At 46.9% G+C, this 24,059-nt stretch overlaps 1 protein-coding gene across 3 annotated transcripts in view; it reads right to left on the reverse strand.

The window, feature by feature from the left end:
* Positions 1–24,059, reverse strand: part of CANX (calnexin) — a 51,505-nt gene that overhangs the window by 12,165 nt on the left and 15,281 nt on the right. The window contains exons 1-3 of one of the 3 annotated variants that reach the window (XM_064162106.1): positions 7,948–8,033; positions 6,063–6,147; positions 133–321 (exon numbers count right to left, since the gene is read on the reverse strand). In XM_064162106.1, the coding sequence (XP_064018176.1) occupies positions 133–318 (186 nt within the window). In that variant the 5' untranslated portion in view covers positions 319–321; positions 6,063–6,147; positions 7,948–8,033. Of the gene's footprint in view, positions 1–132; positions 322–6,062; positions 6,148–7,947; positions 8,034–24,059 lie in introns of those variants that run through there. The other 2 variants (XM_064162107.1, XM_064162108.1) reach the window with 2 other exon arrangements.

The following is a 24,059-nucleotide window of genomic DNA, read 5'->3' on the forward strand; positions in this document are numbered from 1 at the left end:
GCTTAATTCCAAGCTAGCATCTTTAATAACATCAACAATATATTGAATGTTAGTAAAGACAACTCTGATCAGACTTACATCAACCACAACACAAGTGGCAATTCAATTTTTAAAAGAGGCTCCATGACAAACCTTTGGAGTTGGAGGAGGAGTGCTTGTTTCAGATTTTGACTCTTCCACCTCCTCAATGCCATCATCCAAGTCATCCTCAATATCAACTATGTCATCACCATCATTGTCATCATCTATATCATGTGCCTGGACAGCAAACGTCCCGAGAGCGAGCAGGGTCACATAGAGTAGCCATTTCAGCTCCATGATCTGAGTAAAGAGAAGGCAGAGAGGTCAAACCACATCCAGAGTGAAGCACTGTATGAAGCCAAGCGGTGAAGTGCTCAGTCACAGCACTGAAAGAATAGGGCAAACTTATCTTTACAGCTCTTGTTTACTACATCTGTCTGGTTGAGACAGCTCTAAAACCTGGAGAGGAATACAACAGAAAGCTCAAGTATTTAATACAAAACAGACAACCGAGTGGAGAACCATGCTGCAGAAGGGATCAGTTTTGCTCTTGTGCTGCTAGTCCATGAGCAGACTAGCTAACACACGTTCACAACACCACAACCTGCACACCTGCAAAAGCCTAAACACAAAACCTGTTCCTCGCTAATGAGGTACTGTAAATGCATGACACAAACTGAAACATCCATTCCATTCAGGAACTGAATGAAATACAAATAGCAAGCTCTTGCAAGCAGACAGTAATTTATGGGGCAGGCAATTAATCCATTGTCTCCCATATTTTAACTGTGGGACACTGGTGCTTTTATTTAACAGTCCCCTTCCCCATGTTTTATTCTGGAATTGCTGCCAGACATCACTGATACTACTACCAGGTGTTAAGCCTACTGAGATTGTCCTAAAAGGGCATTTCTTACTATTTAAACAGTTGATCTTATTCTTCTTTCAGTACCTAACAAGATGACCCAAGAAGCAGAGGTTTGAACAGAGGTTTTACACAACTAAATGTCACACTTCAATTAAAAAGGTAGTAAACTGGCACATCTGAATCATGATAGACCTTTGCAAGCCGTAGCTCAGAAGATATTGTATGTAAAATGGGCTTCAATTTCACTTTTTACTAGGATATCTGTAAGATCACTGCACCTTTAGGTTGATGTAGAAGGCAACACTTCTAGCATGCTTGCTCAGTTATTAGCTCTACCACCCCACCTCCACAAAAAACTCACATAAACAACTTGTGCGTCTGCCCCTTTCTTGCCTTTTCTCCTCTGAATCACATTCCATTTTTTTCCACAAACACAGTTGTAACAGACTTTTTTTTGAAAGCAAATCTAAACCCAAACATGCTTCCTTCCCTTACCCTCTGGCCTCAGGCTGTAGCCCTAGAGACTTACAAATATAATTCAAGCAGAGTTAACAGTGCCTAAGATCACACTAGAAAGCAAATTTCCAACACATATTTAGGCAACTGAAAATTCAGTCTTAAAGGCTTATCAGCACTATCCAATATCCCAAAACTACATTGCATACCAGATCTAGTATTCTTAGATTATTCTTTAACTTGCTACTAATGACAGAGGAGATGTTTTGTAACCACAATAAAACTGTATTTTAAAGACCTGTGATGGGGTCACGGCCAGCTTGTCACTACAGCAACATGCAACCGCAGCCAGTTTTCTAACAATAGTGATGGCCTTGAGGATTATGGCCTAAATGCATGTTCACAACCCTCTCCCTTCCCCCAGCTCAGGCAACTGCACTGGAACACCTCTGAGCCAAGAGGACACCGTTCACCGCATGAGCTGACAAACGCTTTCAAATGTTGTTACACGAGCAAAGCTTGTTTGCTTAATGCACAGTGTACAGCCAAAACTGAAAACAGCAACGGGCCTCACAGCAGCTCATAGCTCTGATGTGGGAACCACAATACAAAACCAAGGAATGAAAACTGCCAAGCAAACACTGGTACCCTTGGAAGTTCAAGTCCCTCTTGCACAGATAGCACATTCTCTGAATAAGTTCACATCCACCAGCATCAAAACAGTACAGAAAACAACTATGTGAAACCTTATTTGGAAAAGTGATCTTTAGAGCTCCGCATGTGTCATGTGTGACTGAAGCAACTACAGATGAGATGGCACAAAGCCACCTTTCCAAAGGAAGGGATTACTTTTACCTTACCAAGAAGGCCCTACTAAACACTTCTTTAGCAGAGCTAAATTCAGGAAGATTTTACCCCAAGCTTACTAAGATCTTTCAAATTATATTATTCAGATGGAATGATCATTTCACGATTTGAAATGTTATGAGGAAATCAATCTTAAAATACAGCAAGGCTAAAAATAATCCAGTTTTCTCCTCCAAAGAGGAAGGAGTTTCTACATACCTACAACCCAGCCTGAGAAAAGGATATTAATGATTTAGCATGCAAGTAATCCCTTAAGCAACCTCACCAGTGGCCAACCAGCAATGGTTCTGGTGGAAGAATTAAACCATTCCCCCTAATTTTCATGCCAGTAGTGGTGCCACATGTAGTAATTACCTACTTCACAATCCCACGCCAACTACGACCCTTCGGAAATATTTGTCAGAAGCTAATGGACTTTGAGTTCTAGCACCTAAGAGGTAAAGCTGCAGAGCCTCGTACTACAGACCAGGCTGTTCCAGAAGTTCTTCTGGTAAAGCACCCCAGTCAAACTAAGTAACTCAGTGACTCATACAAAAGGGGCAGAAGCTCTGCACCTACCCTATAGGTCTGCATTTATCAGGTAATGCTTTGTCTGAATTTGAGGACACACTGACCCCTGGTTCAAGGTAGAAGCACTGTCTCTTCCAGTTAAAAGTACTATCTGTTTAAGCTCTCAAGTCAGACTTTTTTATCCTCTCCCAAAAGGAAGATAGAATCATGGAGAAACTAATCCAGTTTCACATCCTTGTCTCCATAACCATTGGCAAGCTGCATTTACAGGTTTATATCCCTAAAGAAAGCTGCTGTTTAAGACACCTTTTACATATAAAATCGGTACCCAAATTCAACACAAGGCACCATTCACAGATCTCAAGTACAGATTGGTAGCACCTCCTGTATTGACCAGTTGTCATGTCAAGCTCCTTACTCTGTTGATCTGCAACAATATACAAACTACCTCAATTACAGGAAGAGACACTTTTCTCTGAAGAGCTATTTACATGAAGCACACATTTTTTTGTACTTAAAAAGCTACTTCTGTCCATAATGGATGAACTGCAACAGGAGAACATTTCAACTTCACTTTACAGAGTCCTGAGGGACACAACATAAACATGATTATGCTCTAGTAAATAAGGTTATTCTTAAGGAGAAGATAAAAAGAGAGGAGGAGAAAGAAGAAACTCAGATTTTATACAAGAGAGGCATAAACCAGCTTTCCAATGGAGCCTCAAGCTTCTACCAGCTACAGGCATTCAGTTAGTCACCTAAACTGTAATCTAACCTTCAGATACAGCCACCTACTTTATTATGATCACATTTCTCCCTTGAAAAAGTGTCCAATCTCCACAGAAGTATCAGCATCAGCCATTTCTGACTGCCTTCACATCCCTCCTTTAGGTTTAACTATGTAGTATTTCTGAAGGTTAGGATATTTCAGATCTTGCAGTTACCAAAAGCCTTTAACAAGGCAATCCTTTCATAATAGGAGAGAGTTTCATAGGTCTCCATTCCAGTGTAACCCATATTTTGACTCTAACATTTACAGGTGATATTTAGGCACTGTTCACCTGATTGTCAAAACACTGAAGCATTTTTCCCTGGAATTTACAGGACCTATATCAGGGCACTGAAAATAGACACCTGCAACAGCCAACACTTCTAGTTTACTTTTCATAAAGTAAAAACTAGACCAAATTGGAATGAGGTTTAGAGACAGAATCAGCTTCTTGCTACAGAAGTGAAACTCTTAAAATTGAGGGCTAAGCTATTGCTACCTTTGAATTTCAAGGCTTTCAACAAGTCATGCATCTTCAGAAATGTATTTCCCTTTTACTGGGGATAAAAGGGAAAGGTAGTTCTTAGTTATTGGCCTGATACTGGAAACACTTGACCCACAGAGCAGATTGTGACCATTCTCTCTAACATACATGTCCTGGGGATGGACAGAGTCAAACAGCCTGCACAAAGGAAGTCTAACTCCTTTGCTATCACACTTCCAGAACATAGTATTTAAGAAGGGAACTTTGCTGTCAGGTCAAATAGAGCCTGCAAAACCAGTTTAATCATCTCCTTGGTTACTAATCTATTTGAATAGTTAATCAAGCCAGCTCTTAACACTGTATATTTCAGAATGTATAACTACATTTGAATTGCTACTAGCTATCTAGCTTACTCCTTACGAGTTAACAGTCAGATTAAATGTGTCTTACTATAAGTCATTCATTTATGACAAACTGCACCTCAGCAGAGTATCAGTGTTTTTTATTCCAGCAGCATCTGAAGAAACAGATGAATAAGTATAGGAAGAGCAAAATTTGCTAGCAAAGCCCTATGTTCTAAATACCAGATTTCAGTATAATATTTACAGTGGAAGCACACCAGTAAAAACAAGCACAATGCATCATCATTCAAGGCAAGAATCAGGAAAATTTAGACAAAAGGAAATTCATCACAGACACAAGGAGACAAGAACAGAAAGGCTGAGGAACAGATACCCATTTTTCCTCTCCAATGAGATTTTTACGGTTTCTGAACAAACGCTTGGCTACCATACTTGGTAGCCCACTGGCTTCTTAAAGTCAGAACAACTGAAGAGCAGAGGAAATCTATTCATCTCACAGTCTCTCCACCTTCCACATCCTGGCTCCTCTGCGGTACCAGGGTAACTGTTTACACAGCCTCATGATGAACTAGCAGCTGGTTTAAGATGGCTCGAAGTCCTTCTGCTGTGTTATTTTAACCCTGAATCAATACCTCAATCAAATCCAGCATGCAAAGGCAAAAGGAGCTGCAGCAGGACAAGTGAAAGTACTGACAGATAAAGTAGTCAAGGATAAAGGAAATAAAGCTCTTGGCAGCAGAGTCAGCTTAGTGCCAGTTTCAAGAGCATCCATCACCTGTGCTTGTCTGAGACACACCAACCTGTCTTTAGGCAGACTTGGGAGACTGACACCACGGCAAAGCTGAACAACTGTGTGGCCAAACTCTGTAATTTCAGCAACCATTACAATACCTCACCACCCTTCAGGATAGACTATTATGTCCATCTACATGCAACAATTTTTATGATGCAGTCAACACGTTTTCCCCTTAAATGCTCCATTTTGCAACTGAAAAGCTTTCAGTACTGTGAAGATTCGGCCTTTAACGCCATAACATATCAGCAGATACAGCTGAATAAAACCACCTGGTTTACAACAGCCCAGTGGCAGGACCTCTGTCCTGGGGTAGTTTGTAGCCCCTCTTTTTTTCAACAAAGCATGGCTTGCACAGACTGCTACACAAGATTTGAGGGAATTCTCCTAGAAAGGATTAGCCAAACCTCTCCTGGAAAGCTCGACAGCCCCACAGAAAAAGCTGCCTTCTGTATGGGTTGTAAGGACAACAAATCAGGCAAGAGATTAGATGTGAAAGGGGACAGCAACAAAGCTTGCTTTTAATAAGCATTTAAAAAATGCCATTTTCTAAAAATAATGTCCAAGAGTGTAGAAAAAGTAAAGGAGAAAACACCATGTACTGTTTGTCAGTAAAGAGATCATTCTCACAGAACTGAGAGTCCTTAGAGGGCAAAGAGAACTGCAAGGCTTTTTGACCATAAAACAGATGGTCTGCTAGGGGAAATTATATTAAGTGGGGGAGATCTGGAGGTGCCCCAAGTTCTCTCAGACCTTCATGTCTAAAAACCAATTCAAGTTTGCCCTGCCACAGAATTGATTCCAGCAAGAACAGGCTGTCATCATGACTACTAGTGGAGGCAGAAACCTGAAAGACCAGAGACAGAAGTAAGAAACAAGGCTAAGCACAAGTCACAGCATATTCTCAGTAAAAGATTTATTCATCTACTTACAGGGAAGTGCTGCAGCACACCAAATGAGAGGGCAATCTAACGGAAGCTGCAAGTTCTCTTACTCTTTTGCATTAGGCTTCCCTTCCTAAGGCAAGGAAATAGGAGGGCAGTTAATATCAGGAAGCAGTTCCCATCTTACACAGCTTGTGAAGTTGCCTGTGAATTGTGTAAGTATTCCCTTCATGCTACTTTATTTTTACAACTGGAAATACTAAGAGTTAATATCAGCAAAGTCTAACATGAAAGCTTTTCCTAGTTTTAAGAGTTTCAGATAAGCCCATCTATTATGGCCAAACCAATAGTAAAGAGGTTTTGAAGTGACTTCAAGTGCAGAACATAGAGTAACACATTTCAATCTGTATTTAAGCAATATTTGATCTCTGTTATCTCATGCATTATTATAGTTTCATTACCTTCTTGAAATATTTTAGCCACAACCCAAACCACTGTACATCCCATAAAACCTGTGTTTTGGCTGTACTTGACAATGTTAGAAACACACAGAACTTACAAACGCATGACATCCCTACAGACTAGTTTCCAGGTATCCAACACTAAGTTCCAGACAGTTTTCCACACCACTCTACAGAAAGGCTGCAGCATTAATTACATTAACACTAATACAGTCTGGACTTTTACCATCACTACTATTAGCAGAAGTCTGCTTTCCTTCACAACCAAATCACCTGCAACATTTCTCTTTCAACAGCCTAGAAAGTTCTTAACCACAAAACTGCCTGTGAAAGTTCACTCTCTAGAACCAGCACAGCCAAGAAAGCAGTAGGCCACGCATGCTTTAACTCAAAGGAGAGAGGGGTTTTGTTTTAAAAGCACACAATGCAATCCTCAGCCTAAAAATGAGAACCAAGACATCATATGGGTTGGACTAGATGACCTTTGAAGGTCCCTTCCAACCCAAACGACTCTATGAGTCCATTTTAAAGGCACTCAACATAAATGACACTTGAGTGGTAAACACCAAAGCATGCATTTTAAGTCCCAAAAATTCTCAGACCTTGCTGCTGCAGCCTTCTCGTCTGTACTTCACCTCTGACCTCCCTCACTGTCTGATTACCACATCTTCCCCACCTGTTGGGCCTTCAGTTTTGTGCCTTCAAGTACCCCTTCCAGAGACTTCTAATTCCCCTCACACAACCCGAACCAGGCCATACGCTATGCTCCCCACCCACCGACTCCCTTAGCCCCACTCTGCAGGGCTTCCTACTCATGGTGAGCATTTATAGGTGGGTCAAGACTATTTCCACACGCTAGTGGCCGAGATCAGAACACGAAGCCAGACAAAACTCAAACCACACACCAACGCACACCCACCTCCAACCACCTCCTCAGAAGCCGCTCCTCGACCCACCCTGCTGGGGGAGGGGACAACCAAGCACCCCATCGGTCCCGTTCCAGCCGCGGCCCAGTGACAAGCCACTGCCCAGCCCCGAGGCCCCAGAACTTACTAGAAGACCCGCCGCTCCTCACCAGACCTTGAAGAGGCCTGCAAGGGCTCAGGGGGCGCCAGCGTCGCCTGCGGTAACCCCATGCCCGCCCCCAGCCGCAGGGCCTCCCCGAGCACAGCCGCCCTCTTGCAACAGCTTCAGAGGGTCCCACCTCCCCCTGCCTCCGGGGTACCAGCGACCCACGACGCACGCAAGGGTTCCTTGCAGCCCATCACAGTCGAGGCCCAACAGAGCCCCGCCGAGCCCTGCCCGCCGCAGGGTCCCCGACAGGCCCAGCTCCCCTGGACCGTCCCCCACCGCCGAGCCCCGCCAATCCCCCGGCATGCCCTGCGGGCGGGCCTACTCCTCACTGCCCCACCGCAACTGCCGCGAGGCTGCCTCGGTTGGACGGCGTGAGAACGGGGAGCAGCCACACTCACCCCGCACAGCGCCGCAGCCCCGACTGCCGCCGCCGCCCCCGGCCTCCCTTCACCTCCGTCACGTGTGCGCGCGCCCCGCGCCGCCGCCGCCCGCCTATCTACCGCGCGCCAGCCCCGCCCCCGAGCCACCTCGGTTCTTCTTTCTCATTGGTGAAGAGCGCGCCCGCCCTCCCGCTCCGCCAGGCGTCCGGCGCTTTGACTGGCTGCCGCTGCCGCCGCTCAGCGGCCGGCCCGCCCCAAAACACGCCCCAACGGCGCTGCCCTTCGTGGAGCGCTGTGATTGGTTAGCGGGGTTGCAGGAAGTGCTGGGTGATTGGCTAGTTGAGGGCAGCCGTTGAGCGGTGGGTGGGCATTCAGGGCGTCTCGGTCCCCGGGCGCTGCGGCCGCTGCTGCCCGGCGGGAGCCTTCCTGTCCCCGCTACTTCACGGCCTCGCCTTCGCCGCTTCACAGCCCTTTTCCCTTGCCCGCCTCACGTCTCCCATTCCTCGGCGGCGGCGGTGCCCCAAGCGGTCCTGGTGCCGAGGAAAGGTTGAAGTGGGCTCTAGTTCCGCTGCTACCGCAGGCCTTGAGGCGAGACCCCAAAGGCTGAACTTGCTTAAGCCCGCGTAGCGGAGGAGCCCTTGGTCTGCCTGTGCAGCTGGAGATGTTGGGGGAGTTCACCCAGCAAATCTGTCCGGGGAGGCATTGCCTGTCCCAGTGTTTGAGCGCCATGATCCAGTATTAAACAGCGCAGTCACTTTTGGGTGTTTCCTGAGCTTAGGCAGGGTTTTGAACCTTCCCTGGCTATTCAGAAATTCAGCATACCCAGTATTTTTCGCTCGGGTACAAGCAGAGGGTTAAGAAAACGAAGAACATGCTCTGATGTGTAGATCACGGCGGTGCTGCTTAGGCAGGCGTTTATTTAAAGGCCTTGTGTAATGGAAGCTTTAAGCCATGCTGCATGTCCAAATTTACCAGTGTCTTTCTGCAGAGGTGAATCACTCTCTAAGCGCTCAACGCCTTGAACTCGAGCAAGTACAGGAGCACAGAGAAAAGCAGAAGTAACAACTGTCCCTGCTGCACTGACTGAGAAGGAGAGGCTGAAGAAGGTAACTTCACATGGGACAGCACAGGTCGCTGTCAGAGCAAGATTAAACTTCAGGAGTCTCCATCTCCTGCTGCACACATCCAGCACCATGGGATGGCAATGAAAAAGGCCCCATGCTGGGGAAAGCAGACTCCTGTTACCCTATCAGTAATATCACTTTTAAGCTGTATCTCAGCTGCTCCAGCTGAGAACAGTTCTATGGAAAGCTGTATCTGAACTACTCAGTTTAAAGCCAGCTCCTGTGTGGTCTGTGGGCTGCAGCATGTTCCAGCAGATAGGAGGTATTCTGTAGGAATACCAAATTCAGTTTGCTAAGAGAGATGGGAAGAAGTAAGAAGAGGTTTGTTTGTTTTTCTCAATTCTTTTTTTTTGAAACATAAATCTGGTTTGGGTTGATGCAATGAGTCAGCAACATAAGTCTCACCACAGAGAAAATTCCACCGTGTTAGAACAATGCAAGCAGGGCCCCAGAATGTAGAAATAAGGCTCAGCATAAATGAAATCAGCAAATCCCTGCTTACACTGAAGTTTAAAATCAAACACAAGCCACCAAGCTGGCTCTTAAACCTGCCTGTTGGCTAAGCTACACCCAGAGACTGAACAGAAGATACAGACAGGCAGGGGAACAGCCACAAACAGGCGGCACAGGAGATACCAAGAAATAGATAAGAAACTAAAATGCCATGGAGGAATACTTTATAGGGTAACAAAGCAGTATAATTCAGTAGGCTCCTTCCTCAATTCAGGAAAAAATCCATTTTCCCACCAAATATCTTTCAACCTCCTCTTTTGAAACAGGTTATTAACTCCAACATAACTCCCTGGACAGCACAAACCACTGCTGCAGTCACACAAGCACCAGGAAGTCAAACACAGGCACTCACACATGCCTGTCACACATACTTCCCCTTTCTCTCCCACCCTTTCCCGAAAAAAGAAGGCATTCCTTCCTTTTACAACCTGCTGAATCATGGCACAGGCAGGCAGCCCTGAAAGCTGCTCCTGCCTGTGCTGCTTTGTCATTGAGGGTAACAGAACTGCCTAAGTTAAAAAAAAAAGCAGCTGCTGAAAGCATATCCTACACTGTGATATTCAAGATGTTTGAACTTAGAGAAAAGGATTATAAAATCAACACAAGAGAGATGGGTAATTCAGAAAGCAAAAAAAAAAAACCCAAAACATAAAAGGGATAAAGGGAACAGAAGAAACATGCAGAGAGATTTAACTGCTTTGGCAGCCAAGCAGGTGATATTTTTAGACAGAACTAGAGGGCAAGGACGATGAAAGAGAGAGGGGATGCCAGCCACCACAAGGCAAACATGACATTGTCAAGGAAAACCATGCAGGTGTGTTCAGGCTTTGCTGCAGGAGGTTTGCCTGGTTTCACCGACAGACACTTGGGGAACGCTCTGTTCTTGGAGTTTGGCAGCAAATGTTGGAAAGGCAGAGAATGGGCAGTGTGGTGAGGCTGGCAGAGCCTGGGCATGCAGAACTCGGAGGTGAGAGGCAATCCTGAGTTTGTAAGTGAACAGCTTTGAGTAATTGTGTTTTGGGAGACTTTTCTTGCCCTGCCTGATACCAGACAGGGGAACTTCCCGTGCTTTCAGGTGGTATTTTCCATTCTCAAATCTCTCTAACCTCGATCTCCAAAGAATTCCTCCTTATTTAATCCCTGCAGGGCACTGCCACATCGCCAGTGCTCTCCTTGCATTTCAAGCATTAATAGTAGATCTTTACAGACTCATTCTCCTCTGGAAAACTGGCAAGAAGTGAGTGGAAAATCAAGCGGGTCAGAGTGGCAGGACATTAGTGACACCCTACTGGCAGAGCGCCGGCAGTCAAGGCAGATGACCAGCAGGGGAATGCTGACTTTTGCTCTTTCAAACTTTGAACTGCAGGAGGGAAGACAAGCTCACATCTCTGTACGGGGCAATGTCCATGTGCCCTCTTATGCTTTTCATGGAATACACATTTCTGTACAGTGACATCTCTGGAGAGCATGCCTGAGCACAGGATGGGAAAAGATGCACTGACCTTCTTCAAATGGGGGCTGAGGCTAAGTGTCTAAAGGAAATACTAAAGTCCTGCTATTTTCAAAGCTAATAAATGTGAATGTGAGAAGTGTTATGAATTAGCTGCAATAAGTGGAGGCAGATACACAGAAGAAGAACAAAAGCACAGAGAAGCAGAAGCAGAACAGCAGTGATGGATGGGAGATGGGGAGACACAGTTCTGAGGTGAAAGAAGATCCATCCACCTGATACCATATGCACAAGGTAGGAAGTGTCTCTGGGAACAAGAACTGTACAGACAACTCCTGGGACCCAGACACACAGAGTTACTCGAGACAAGAGGTGCAAGTTTTGTCTAGACATAAGCTAGGGAAAGCCTGATGGTTTCTGTGGGTTGTACACAACTTTTGTGGCTCCCTTAGGTGCTGCACCATTTTGCTGGGCATTGGTTATTTCCTGCTGTGCCCATTTCCATCAGTTCTTCCACAGAACAGATGCAGGTTTGCTTTAAAGTGACCTTTGAATGTCCCCACAATTGTGGCCTCCCTGAGGGTCTTGCATTTGGGACATTTTTATCTTCAATGCATGCAACAAGACTCGGACATCAGATGTGTTTAAGATTGTGCTGTTGATGCCTCACTTAGGGAAATGCAGATCACCCTTCAGATGTAAACACAGCATCCCCCAACCAGCTAAAGCCTTGCCAGCAGTAGCCACATGCTTCTACCACCTTAGTGGCTTGAGTGCATCATCAATGCCCAGAATATTTTGCAAAGGACAAAACTTTAGTTCCACACTGAGAGCCAGGGCACAGAGGGTGGTCGTGAGTGTTGTTAGCAGAGAGGCCAACAGAGAGAAGGTTGTGCTGAGACAGTCTTTCTGCTTTAGTTCACACGTTTCAGATCAGCTGGGGTCAGTGCTGACTGACAATAGCTGCTCTCCCTCAGCGACTCACAGCTCCATGCTAACTCCTCCGTGACTGCTGTCAGCACCACCTGGCATGTGCCAGCACAGGGGCTGCCTGGCTTAGGGCTTGCTGGGTGGTTAGTTGGCAGCTGTTGTCTTGCCAAGGAACTTTTTTGTTTGGTTGGTTTATTTGAAAAACAAAAGAACATTTTCGAGTTTCCAAGTTTTGACAGCCTGATTGGGTGTGATTAATGGCAACTGAAATTCCATCAAAATGTACAATACCAGAGGGAGAAGGCAAAGAGGTAAATGGGTTTGTGATTAAGGGGAAAGAGGGGTAGAATAATGTCTCTGCAAAGGAAGGAAGGCAGAATATCTCTTCTTCCATGCCAACCTGATTGCTCCAGGCCACGGTGAGGTCCCATGGCCAGGACTGCCCAGAAGCACCTCACTCAGGACTTGTCTTCAGGGAACACGAATGCCTCCAGCCCTGCATGAGAAGCCAGGCAGCTGGGGCCAGTGCAGCCCTGGGGTAACTGGGCAGGCTCCAGCACAGCATCCCCCTTAGCAGCTGCCTGCCTTCCCCACAGAGCCCTCTTCTTCAAAAACAGACCAAAATCGTGGTAGAGCAGCTGCATTCCTGACATGCCATGTAAACAGCACAAGGCCAACTTGCAACCGGCATCCTAATCCCAATTTGCTGAAGTCAATAAACAGGGAATTAACAGCACTTAACTTGGTGACCTCTCCAGACGCCACTCTCCTGCTTACAGCCATTAGGTCCTGAAGCCAAAGAGGCTGGATGGAAGGAGACAAACATTTCAGTCATTTTTAGTGGGTCTTTGTCTGTGTTTGACCAGGAAACCCTCATCACTCTCTTTGAAGGAAGACAGACACCAAGGTGTGGTTGGTGCTCTGAATGCTGGCTTCTCAGCCTTATTTTTTTTACACTTCTCTACTGTTTTCACTTAAATTTCCCATGAGCTCATTTTTACTACCAGCCTGCCACCCTCCATGCAGCTTCCTCCTTCGTGCTGATGTGGCTGGAGCCAGACACCTGTCCCAGCTGAAAGCACACCAGCTGAAAGACACATGGTTTAGTCTTATGGAATCATGGAATCAAACAGGTTGGAAGAGACCTCCAAGCTCAGCCAGTCCAACCTAGCACCCAGCCCTATCCAATCAACCAGACCATGGCACTAAGTGCCTCATCCAGGCTTTTCTTGAACACTTCCAGGGACAGTGACTCCACCACCTCCCTGGGCAGCCCATTCCAATGGCAAATCAACAGGACTGGCTTCTCTAGGAGCAGCACAGATGTAGGTATGGTTGAACAACTTAGGAAATTGAACCTCTGACACCCAGTCGGATTACTGATGGTAGGTTTGTGCTGAAATACTCAGAATGACTGAGGTGGGACATATATCCTACTCAGTTGCCCTTGCTGTGGAGCATCATGTTCTGGTGGATGGCTCAGGTGGAAAATTGAGCTCTGCAACCTCTTAAATTGCCATCAAGGTGCTCTGTAAGTCAGTGACGTGCGGGAAGAGACTTGCTTCTAAGAAACAAGTGTTACAGGGAAACATTCTTCCTAGGAGCAGCATGCATGAGATGCGAGGAGGAGCAGATGCCCACAGGGAGCCTCACAGCACAGCTGTACTGTGGCCAGGGTGGCTGTGACTGCCCAGCAGGAATTTCATGTGCGGTCACTGTGTCTCTGCTCACCACTCAGTCATGCACTGGAGCTGCAGGGCGGAGTGACTTTGCACTTTCAGCTTCTCCTCCAAAAACAAGAGTGATGGAGAAACCCTGCCTAAGGGGGTGATCCATGCCTGTGCTCACCCCAGGGAGCTTTGAGGCAATGAAAGGCCAAGGTAAGTTTGTGTGTTCATCTCTCAGATATACATTTGTTATTAATCAGGTAAAAGTATTGCCCTATAAATGGAAATTACTTGAGAGCTATTTCTTGGTGCCTGCTGACCAACCCACCAGAGTCCCTGTGGAAGCTGTGATCACAGCAGCTCCAGTCCTTGCGCCTCCCCTTGGCCTGGCCAGTGGTGCTCTCTCCAGGCTGGTTTGCTGGGACTGGTTTCAAGTCTCTGAACCGCAGCAGTGTCTGCATTTCCTTCCGCTGCTTGTGGTGTTCCCTGACCTAACCATGCCTGGCAGGAAGGTGACCTGTGCAGCTACAGAGATGTTCTGCCCCAGAGAGTGGCTGGAAGATCTCAAGCATGTTCAGTCCCAGGGCGAATCCCTCCCTTTGCAGGCAGGACACCACTTGCTGTGCTGAGGAGGCTGCCATGCTCCCAGCTACAGCAGTGCATTTGCTGTCCTGTGGCTGCTTCTGCATCCAGGCTCCTGGAGACCATCTCCACCTTCCTATTTTGATGGTTTTGTTTTCCTGTCTCGTATAGATTTTTTTTTTCCAGAAAAAGAGACTGATGCAGATTTATTTTCCAAAGAAAATGCCGACAGGAGTGTCGTCGTAAGCTGCGGTCTCCTGGCCTTTCCTAAGGACAGCCAAGGGGCTGAACGGGAGGACTAGGAGCAGGGCCAAAGGCAGGAGCGAGTGCTCCTGCTGTTTCTGTCCGAGGAAGGTGGCGATGGACTCCCGCGGCTCACAAACGCAGCTCCCCACTGCCTTCTGGTGGCAAAAATGCATCCAAAGCTCCTTCCCAGCCTGGGCTTCTCCCAAGCCGGCGCCAAACACTTGCTCTGGGTGTGTGGTTTGTGGCCCTGCCTCACACCCTTCCTGACATCGCCTGCCCTCCCCTCCTTGCAGGGCTGCCCTGAAATGCCTCTTTTCTGCAGTCAAAGGCTCGCTCTGTGCCAGAAAGCAAGGTGTGGAATAAACAAACCCTGTGTTCCTAGGGGTCCAACTCTGCTTCTGGGAGTGAGATGTGCCTCCAACATTTCTTTGCCTCAGAAGGGATCTCAGCTCCTGGCAGCTCCCTGTAACATCCCCAAGAAGCAGAGACATGTTCAAGGCTGTCTCTTGCTCCAGCTGCCCAGCAGCAGCAGCAGCTTGGGAATGGGGATTGTACTTCCACCCTTGGTTGCTGGGAGCAAAGCAGCCAAGAACGAAGGGTTTAAGGATTTGTTGCTGCTTGTATTTGTGATAGTCATCTCCTAGGAAAGGATTAGCTGCTGGGTCTGGAGGTGGTCCTGTGTCTCCCTGGCCTCTGAAGTCCAGCAGGAACAAAGGCTGTGTTGAGGACTTTGTCACCGCCGGAGCAAGCAGCTGCCAAGCTGCGCTGTAACCAGGAGTGGCAGTGAAGACAGCACAGCTGTGGGAGCAGGGCAAAGAGAAGGACCACGGCCAGCCCCTGCTTCCAGATCACTGTGTGGAGTTGTGTGGCAGCGAAGGCCACCTCGGCCGGTCTAAGCTGGTGGTCTGCCAGAGCTGAGGGAGAGAGATGCATTTTGTTGCATTGCTGTGGCTGACAAAACTCAGTTAAGGTCACAGTGCTGAATGGATTCCCTGCCTCGTTTGAATGGTTACAGGAGAAATTTTCCTTTCATTCGCTTGTTCTCGCCAGCCTGAGCTCTTGCCTGAAAGCACCTGGTGATGGGCAAAAGCCTGCACCATGGAGCGGCACTGGAGATGTCTTTCAGGAGAATCTCTGTGTTTACATTGTAGCTGAGCCAACTGCTCCCAAAGTCTCCCTCGAGTATAGGGTGACCCTGAGAGACAGCCTGTAGTGTCCGTCTTGCCTTTGCAGACATCCGAAGACCCTTTGGATGAGAAGCAAAGGCTGTCCTAGCGGGCAAGTGCTCCGCAGTCCTCCCCAGCATCAGCCTGAGGGCTCTGCTTTGGAGCTGCTTGTGCATGACAAAGTGGAGATAAGGGACGTGATGACTGCGGTTTTCCTTTCATTAACACCAAACATTTCTGCCCCTTCTGACTGATCAAAGGGATAGTGGAGCCTGTCCTGCTGAATTTGGGTCTTGCTGCCCCTGCTGTTGATTAGGGGGGAATGAAAGGGACAATTTTAGTGTTATTCGGAAACCAAACAACGTTTTCCAAAGCAGATCAAGGAAAAACATGCCACTTAAAGCAAGCATCTGGAATCCACGAGGTTTTCTGGTTCGGAGTAAGGAGACTGATTAGTGTGACCCTAAGGGCGTGATGATCTCGCTGTTCTTTACCTTCCTGAGCCTACATTCACCTAAGTTTCCTATGAAGCCATCTGAAAAGCTGGAAATTGTTAGAAGCCTCTAAACACAGCTGCTCCAATAATGTTTCCAGGGAAAATGGTGAGTCACAGATTGAAAAGCAGCACTGTGGCTGTGTGCACCAAGCGTGCAGGATTCTCTGTAGATTTAGAAGATGCAGAAGCTTTCTAATGTAGAAACCCAAGAGAGTGTGGAGGTGGGGATTTATTTCAGAGCTGGCTGGCTATTAAAATATCAAACAGAAGTTGGGGGATGAGAGGCTTCCTCTGATGCATGTGCTGATAGGAAAATGAAGGTAGCCAGCCACAGAAAATGTCTGCTTAGCACAAGGGAAGGAATGGTTAAGGTTACACAAGGGAAACATGGCCAACTTTGCTCTCATTTTCAAGTCAAATAGTTTAGGGTTAGATCTTATCACTCAAGATTTGAATTAATCATGGGGTGAGTACTATAACTGGAAGAAATAGATCACATTATAAGGGCAAGCTGCTTCCAAGCTCAATGGAAAGTCAAAAGAATGAGGAGCAATGAAGAGAGAGATGTGATTAAGGCTAACAAAAATATCAGCTGTGCCTCAGGGAATGTCACTGTTCTCACTCACAAATCCCAGAATCAAAAAGTGCTGCTTTAGTTTTCCCTCGAGTAACCAGGCTAGGTAAGAGCTTCAGTTCTTCCAGAGCATGCTGACCCTGCTGAGATGAAGAGGCTTGCAGTTGAACTGCCCCCTTGTTTGCCTCTGGATTGTAACTACCTGTTGCATATCAGACAAACTATTCTGGTTTTACATTTCCCAGTAATTCCTTTCATTTATTCTAAACATTTCCCCCGTTAGACTTTTTGTGCAAGTGTCTATATGTGGAACTGAAATTGGCTCTGACTTCATAAAAGCACATCATAAGCTTCCTGTCTTGTTTTGGGACATTATGATTTAAGGTTTTATGTTGTGAGCAGGTCCATTTTTAGTCTCTCCATCACCTTAGTGACAAGGCTCTTTCCTTTTGTTCCTGCTGGGCACTTCTACCCAAGATATAAGTGGGCTAAGCTGCAAGCTTTCTGTAATCCCAGACACACTTTTGTTAAAGGCTACTTTCTGGTACTTTTTCACAAGTTAGCAAAAAAATCAAAGAGATCTTCCTCTCTTTGTGAATATAAAGATGTACATCTGAGACCAACTCAGAGAAGTCCCCAGATGAAATACAACGTGAAACCTCTTTCTAATTTTGGTTTGTAACTGATTAGTAAACCATTGTGTGCTTTACTTTACAGCTCTTCATATGCACACACACAGAGATGTGTGTATATATATATATATATATATAATCTGTAACTATATGTATAATAGAAGTCTATAAGTACTAAAAATATGCGTAATAAAAAGCTCTCTACATATATAGTTGGTTAAGAAACCATATACTTAAGGTTAAGAAAACCAAAAAGGTTCAAGAAATGTCAAGACTTTGAGAGGAATTTGGACTCCTTTTCACTGGAGTGAAAAAAAGAAGTGTTCTGCAGAGAGCAGGTGTTAATTTATGGTAAATATTGAGCCTCTGGAAATAACAGGAGGTGATTTTTCTGTTTGCATTAGTGATAACCTAAATGCTGCTGCCTGATAAGTCCTGTACCAAAGCCACATCCTTCTTCAACAGACATTAAGTGCTACAGAAACAAGTAGAATTCTAACCAAACCTCCCACAAAAACTGTGAGGATGTTGTTGTCTCTTGACCTCTACCTTGCTATTTATAGAATCACAGAATCAGGCAGGGTTGGAAGGGACCACAAGGATCAGCCAGTTCCAACCCCCCTGCCATGCCCAGGGACACCCTACCCTAGAGCAGGCTGCCCACAGCCTCAGCCAGCCTGGCCTTAAACACCTCCAGCCATGGGGCCTCAACCACCTCCCTGGGCAACCCATTCCAGCCTCTCACCACTCTCATGCTGAAGAACTTCCTCCTCACATCCACTCTGACTCTCCCCACCTCCAGCTTTGCTCCGTTCCCCCCAGTCCTGTTACTCCCTGAGAGCCTAAAAAATTCCTCCCCAGCTTTTTTGTAGCCCACTTCAGATCCTGGAAGGCCACAAGAAGGTCACCTCAGAGCCTCCTCCTCTGCAGCCTGCACAGCCCCAACTCTTTCAGTCTGTGCTCACAGCAGAGCTGCTGCAGCCCTCTGAGCATCCTCATGGCCCTTCTCTGGACACTCTCCAGCATCTCCACATCCCTCTTGTCATAGGAGCTCCAGAACTGGATGCAGTACTCCAGGTGGGTCTCACCAGGGTGGAGTAGAGGGGGAGAATCACCTATCTCACCCTGCTGACCACACTTCTGCTGCAGCCCAGGCTCTGGTTGACTTTCTGGGCTGCAAGTGCACACTGCTGGCTCATGCTGAGCTTCTCGTCCACCAGCACCCCTAAGTCCCTCTCCTCAGGGCTGCTCTCCAGCCACTCACTGCCCAGCCTGGATTTGTGCTTGGGATGATCAGACTAAATAAAAGGCTTTTCCTTGCAGCACAATCTGCTGGCATTTCTTTATAGAAAAGATGAGGCTGATCTTTAAATTCAGCCTAAGAGAAATGCCTTTGTAGGTGAGAATCAAAGTTCTTCTCCAAATAGACTCTTCCAAGTGGAGGTCCAGGCTGAAGTTTCAGTTCTCTCACTGATCTTCCCTGCTACAGGTGACTGGCTTGGAAGGGGATTCACTTGGTTGGTTTGCTGTAGCCAATCCCAGAAGCTCTCTGCTTTATTTTGTAGCTATCCCTCCTCATCTTGCCTGCACTAGAAAGTCTGGCAGTCAGGCAGTTATAAACAGAAAGCAATTACAGTTGTGGTGGTGAATTAAAAATCCTATTTGGCTGCCTTGGCCCAGGCAATGCCCCTTATAGCATTGGATTGTAACAGCAAATGCTGAGTAGCCATATGGGTTATTGCTAATTCTCTTTCTGTGGCACATGGCTTAGTGAAATATCTTCTAAATAGATTGTGAGACACCAGTGTTCTTCTTGGACAAATGCAGGAATTTGAGACTGAGCTCTCATAAATCCCTTTCTTATATAATCTGCTTTTATTTTTATTATCTAGTGCTGTTTTCTTGCTGCCAAATGTTTAGTTGTCACTTATGCCAGAGCTCCTTTGTCCACCCAAAAGGCAAAGCAAATTATTCTTTGGTATTTGCAGAACTACAGCAGCAGCTGAAAAATTATGAGTGGTGTTCAGGAGGGGGAGATCAAGACAGTGAATTAAGTGGCATAGCATCTGCTAGAGACCCCTGCAAGTGCTAAAGAGAAGGACTAATTCCTGATCTCAAACTGCCATGACTAGCACTGATGCCACAGCTTTCAAACACCAAAGACCACACTCCTGTGTGCTGTCTTCAACTCTGCCTTGCCGGAGGTGGTTTTCTTTTGGGGGGGAATAGTCTTTTTTTTCCAGAAGCTGCTTCTCATGGCCTACAGGAAGAATGAGATCCCCTGACTTAGAGCCCCTGCCTGTCTTTGTGTCAATGATGACTTCCCATGACACAGCCTCCACCTGCCTGTCTCTGTGGGACAGCACCCTGATAAAGCTGAAGTTGCTCAGAAGGTGTTGGAAAAAGGCTGATGCCACGGACGGGTGACTGGTCCCAGTGGCACCTCTAGAATTGTTCTTGGCTCATCTCTGCAAGCCAAGAGTGGCAACAGAAAGGGAAAGGCTCAGGAGCAGCTTCCAATTCTGATGCCTTAAATGATGCCCCCAACTTGAGACACTGAGAGTAGAGTTATCCGCAGGTGCAGAGTAGAGCTGGGTCAGCCTTCATGTGGCATCAGGACTCCGTGTGTGGCTGGAGGAGTTGCGCTCCCATGGCATCTCTCCCAAAGACTGTCCTTGTCCCTGCTCTTCCTGTTGCTGCCACCACTGCTGAGTCCACCAAGGTCAGCCTGACCTCTGCCAGGCTCTGACACACAGAAGCTGCAAAAAGTAACCAGAAACTCATCCACTCCCAGACTTGTGCCTTGTCCCTGTGATCTGTGGCTGCCGCTCTGTCCCTGATCCTGTGCCAGCAGAAGTCACGGAGGCCAGCTCTGTTTAACTTCTCCTTTGGAGACAGGAGTAGGGACAGAACGTGGTCCCCTGAGCTTAGTTGTTTACATGACCTGGGCAGCCTCTCCACACTGCTTATGCTGCACTTGCAGCCTCACAGCTGCAGCATGGTGTATGTGTCCCTTGCTGGCAGCATCCCAGCCCATATCCCACCCCTCTTTGTTGCCCAGATAACCCATCCCCTTGGGCACCTTCTGGGGGTACAAGAGTGAAAGAAATCAAAGAACCACAGTGCAAATGATGACTTGCTGCCATCTGCACCATCTGCCTTTGGTTCCTTCCAGAAATATTGTTCAAAATCCTTTAACACCACTGACATCAGAGGAGCTTTACAGAAACATCTGTCTGGCTCCCAGCACATCTGGCTGTGCTGGCCCCACCACCTTCTGCCCTCTCACAAGCTCTTCCATGGGTCTTGTCCCTTGTCCCATGCTGATGGCTGCAGACTCATTGATCTCACTTTCTGCTGTGTCCTAAGGTCATGGATGAGGTCACACAGGGCAGGATATGGGTCCTACCAGGCACAGTCCTGCAGCCCCAAGCGAGGAGATGTGAGCAGCTCTGATAAGGGTTGCCAGGACCCACAGAGCCCAGAGATGGCCACACCAGCCCAGTGTGATGACTGTCATCTGAGGAAGCCAAGCTCAGGGTTGACTCAAATGGCTGGGTGCAAGGGAACATGGCAAAAAAATGAATGCAAGAGCTTGAGGTTAAATTCAGCTCCTGACCAAATGAGGAAGTCCCCACAGAGCTTTTTGCAGCTCAGACATCTTTCCCACAGCATGATCCCCATCCACAGAGCTGGCCTCCAACACAGGCAGCTCATCCTGCATCTGTGTGCACATTGCACTCTGCCTTCCACAGGTTTCCCCTAGACCACCTCCCCTACCTTCCTGAAATTCCTCCTTTCTCCTAACCCCTCTTGAGAGAGGACTTTGGTGTGAAAAGTCACCATTACAGCAGCAGGAGCACTGCCATCCCTGCAGCAACACATCCCCAGTTCAAGCAAATGCCCCCCACTCTTCTTCTGGGCCTGGCCAAGCCAAGGGTCTCTCCTTCAGAGGAGACCTGTCAGGAATGCCAGTCTCTCCCATGGAAAATATCATCTTAGAGCTGCCCTTGATCAGCCTCTCTCCCATGCCCAGCCCAGCTCTGTCCCAGAACTGGGTAGGGCTGGCTGGAATCCATCTTTCTGACCCAAACAAGAGAGGAAAGCTAACCAGCTCTATTTCTTCACCCCTGTAATTTAGACAAAGGGAAGCTGAACTCCATGACCACTCTTTAGCCTTTGATGTTTTCCAATGTGCTCGGTAGCCTTGCAATTTTCCACCCCTCCACATCATTATAGGATAATACTAAGTGCATGTTAACGTGGGAGCTGCCAAAGATGTTTGAAAGGCTTGTTTGTCCCTCTGCAAAGGGAAATCCTCCCCCTCCCTGCCATATGCACTTATCACTCCGGAGTTTCATTCTTCTCTGAGCTAGCCAGAAGTGCGGTTGCCTTTCTGGCACTGCTCTTTTTGGTTTGTTTGCTATTTCTGAGGCTCTGCCGAAAAGGGAATAGGAAAATTGACAAAACACATTGCAAGGAGTTTCCTCGTGTGACAATAACACCAGACCAGGCAGGACGGCAGAGGGATTTAATTTGCCTATTGAGTATTTTTAACAGCTGTTGGCCATAGGAGGGGCAGTACTGATGTGCACATATCAGTGCCTTCTGGTGGTGGGTTAAGGGGAAAATTGTGGCACTGCTTCCATCCTGATGTGCCCTCTAGTCAGATTTAATGTGCAGACAGATAAAAAGCTCACCAAAGTCTTTCAAAAGAAAGCTTTAAATAAATTATCCAATTTATCCCTAATTAAATGAGTATTTATCTACTCATTATACATATATCCATACATACACACACACATCTCTCTCCTCTCTCTCCCTATCTAATATACTCATTTTTGTAGTCTCCCAAAGCCTTAGCTTCATCTTGCTCTTTGAAAATGGCTTTGAATGCTTTCCTGGTGTGATCTTTGAAGTGAAGCCCTCTACCCTTACAGAGATAAGCACTGTCGATAACAGCATTTGGCCAAGCTCCTCACCATGCAGTGGCGTTCAAGCAGAGCAAGGAAGATTGGTCTCAAGCTGCACCAGGGCAGATTCAGGCTGGATGTTAGGAAGTTCTTCACAGAAAGAGTGATTGGCAGCGGAATGGGCTGCCCGGGGAGGTGGTGGAGTCACCATCCCTGGAGGGGTTTAAAAGGACACTTGATGAGGCACTTAGTGCCATGGTTTAGTTAATTAGGTGTTAGGTGATGGGTTGGGTGGGGATGGGAAAGTCTTTTCTAACCTAGTTAATTCTGTGATTCTGTGAATGTGTGGTTTGGTCTTTAGAAATTTTGCTGTAACTCATCAGCAGGACATGAACCTGTAGGAGTGGGTCCAGAGGAAGGTCATAAAGATGATTAAGGGGCTTCAGCACCTCTCCTATGAAGACAGACTGAGAGAACTGCAGTTGCTCAGCCTGGAGAAGAGAAGGCTCCAGGAACACCTTATAGCAGCCTTCCAGTACTTAAAGGGGGCCTACAGGATATATATGAAGAAAGTTTTTACGAGGCACAATAGGTCATGCCTTTACAGAGAAAGAGAGGAAATTTAGAGTAGATGTAAGGAAGAAATTCTTCACTGTGAGGGTGATGAGGCACTGGAACAGATTGCCCAGAAATGTCGTGGATGCTCTATCCCTGGAAATGTTCAAAGCCAGGTGGGATGGAACTTTGAGCAACCTGATCTAATGGTAGGTGTCCCTTCCTGTGGCAAGGAGAGTCTCTTCCAATCCAAAACATTCTATGATTCTACACCTTGAGAACATTTACATGACTTCTTTGACATGCCACAGGTATGGGTATCTCAGAATGTCCATCTGAAGTCTGTACAGGTGAAGAGGCTAATACACACCTCTGAGACATACTGAGTTTGAACTCCAAGGGAAGCTTCACTTATTGCCAGCCAGGATGTTACTCACAGAATTAATCACCTATTATTTCACTCTCTGTAAGAAGGAACCTCTGGATAGAATCATAGAATCAAGCAGGTTGGAAGAGAACTCCAAGATCATCCAGTCCAACCTAGCACCCATCCCTATCCAAACAACCAGACCATGGCACTAAGTGCCTCATCCAGGCTTTTCTTGAACACCTCCAGGGATGGCAACTCCACCACCTCCCTGGGCAGCCCATTCCAAAGCCAATCACTCTCTCTGGGAAGAACTTCCTTCTAACATCCAGCCTAGACCTCCCCTGGCACAACTTGAGTCTGTATCCTCTCGTTCTGCTGCTTGCCTGGGAGAAGAGGCACATACATGCACATTTTAAGAAGACATGGTAATTGTTATGCAAGATTATTGCAAAATGCAGAGCTCAGGACACATTTCAGAACACTCAGCAGATCTGAGCCCTCTTGTGCTTTGCTGGGAGCCCTGGTGGAAACCACAGAGCAGAAATTGCTTGCAGATGGCCCAGCTTCCTAGGAAAGGCCACGTGTGGCAACTGTGTCATCATAAGGGGAGCCGAATTCGTGAATTGGCCTTTGCTTCCCATGTTTTCAGCCTGTCCTTTCTCTAAAGGCTGCACAATCCAAGAATTCCAGGAATATCTAAACACATGGTCCAAGTTAACAGGAGAGTCTGCAGGCATGGGAGGTCAGGATCACCCCACCCTGAAGGAGCTGTTAGTTGAACAGATGGAGGTGCTTGGGGCTGAGCTCTCTTTTGTTCTCTGGAACGAGAAAAACTTTTTCCTCTGTGTGGCTTTTAATTCTTTTGAATGAAAAGGCCTCTCTTTTTTTTTCCCACGTGGCTGTTAGAAAGGC

The sequence above is a fragment of the Pogoniulus pusillus genome, chromosome 22 (assembly GCF_015220805.1).
Source record: "Pogoniulus pusillus isolate bPogPus1 chromosome 22, bPogPus1.pri, whole genome shotgun sequence".
Taxonomy (NCBI): Eukaryota; Metazoa; Chordata; class Aves; order Piciformes; family Lybiidae; genus Pogoniulus; species Pogoniulus pusillus.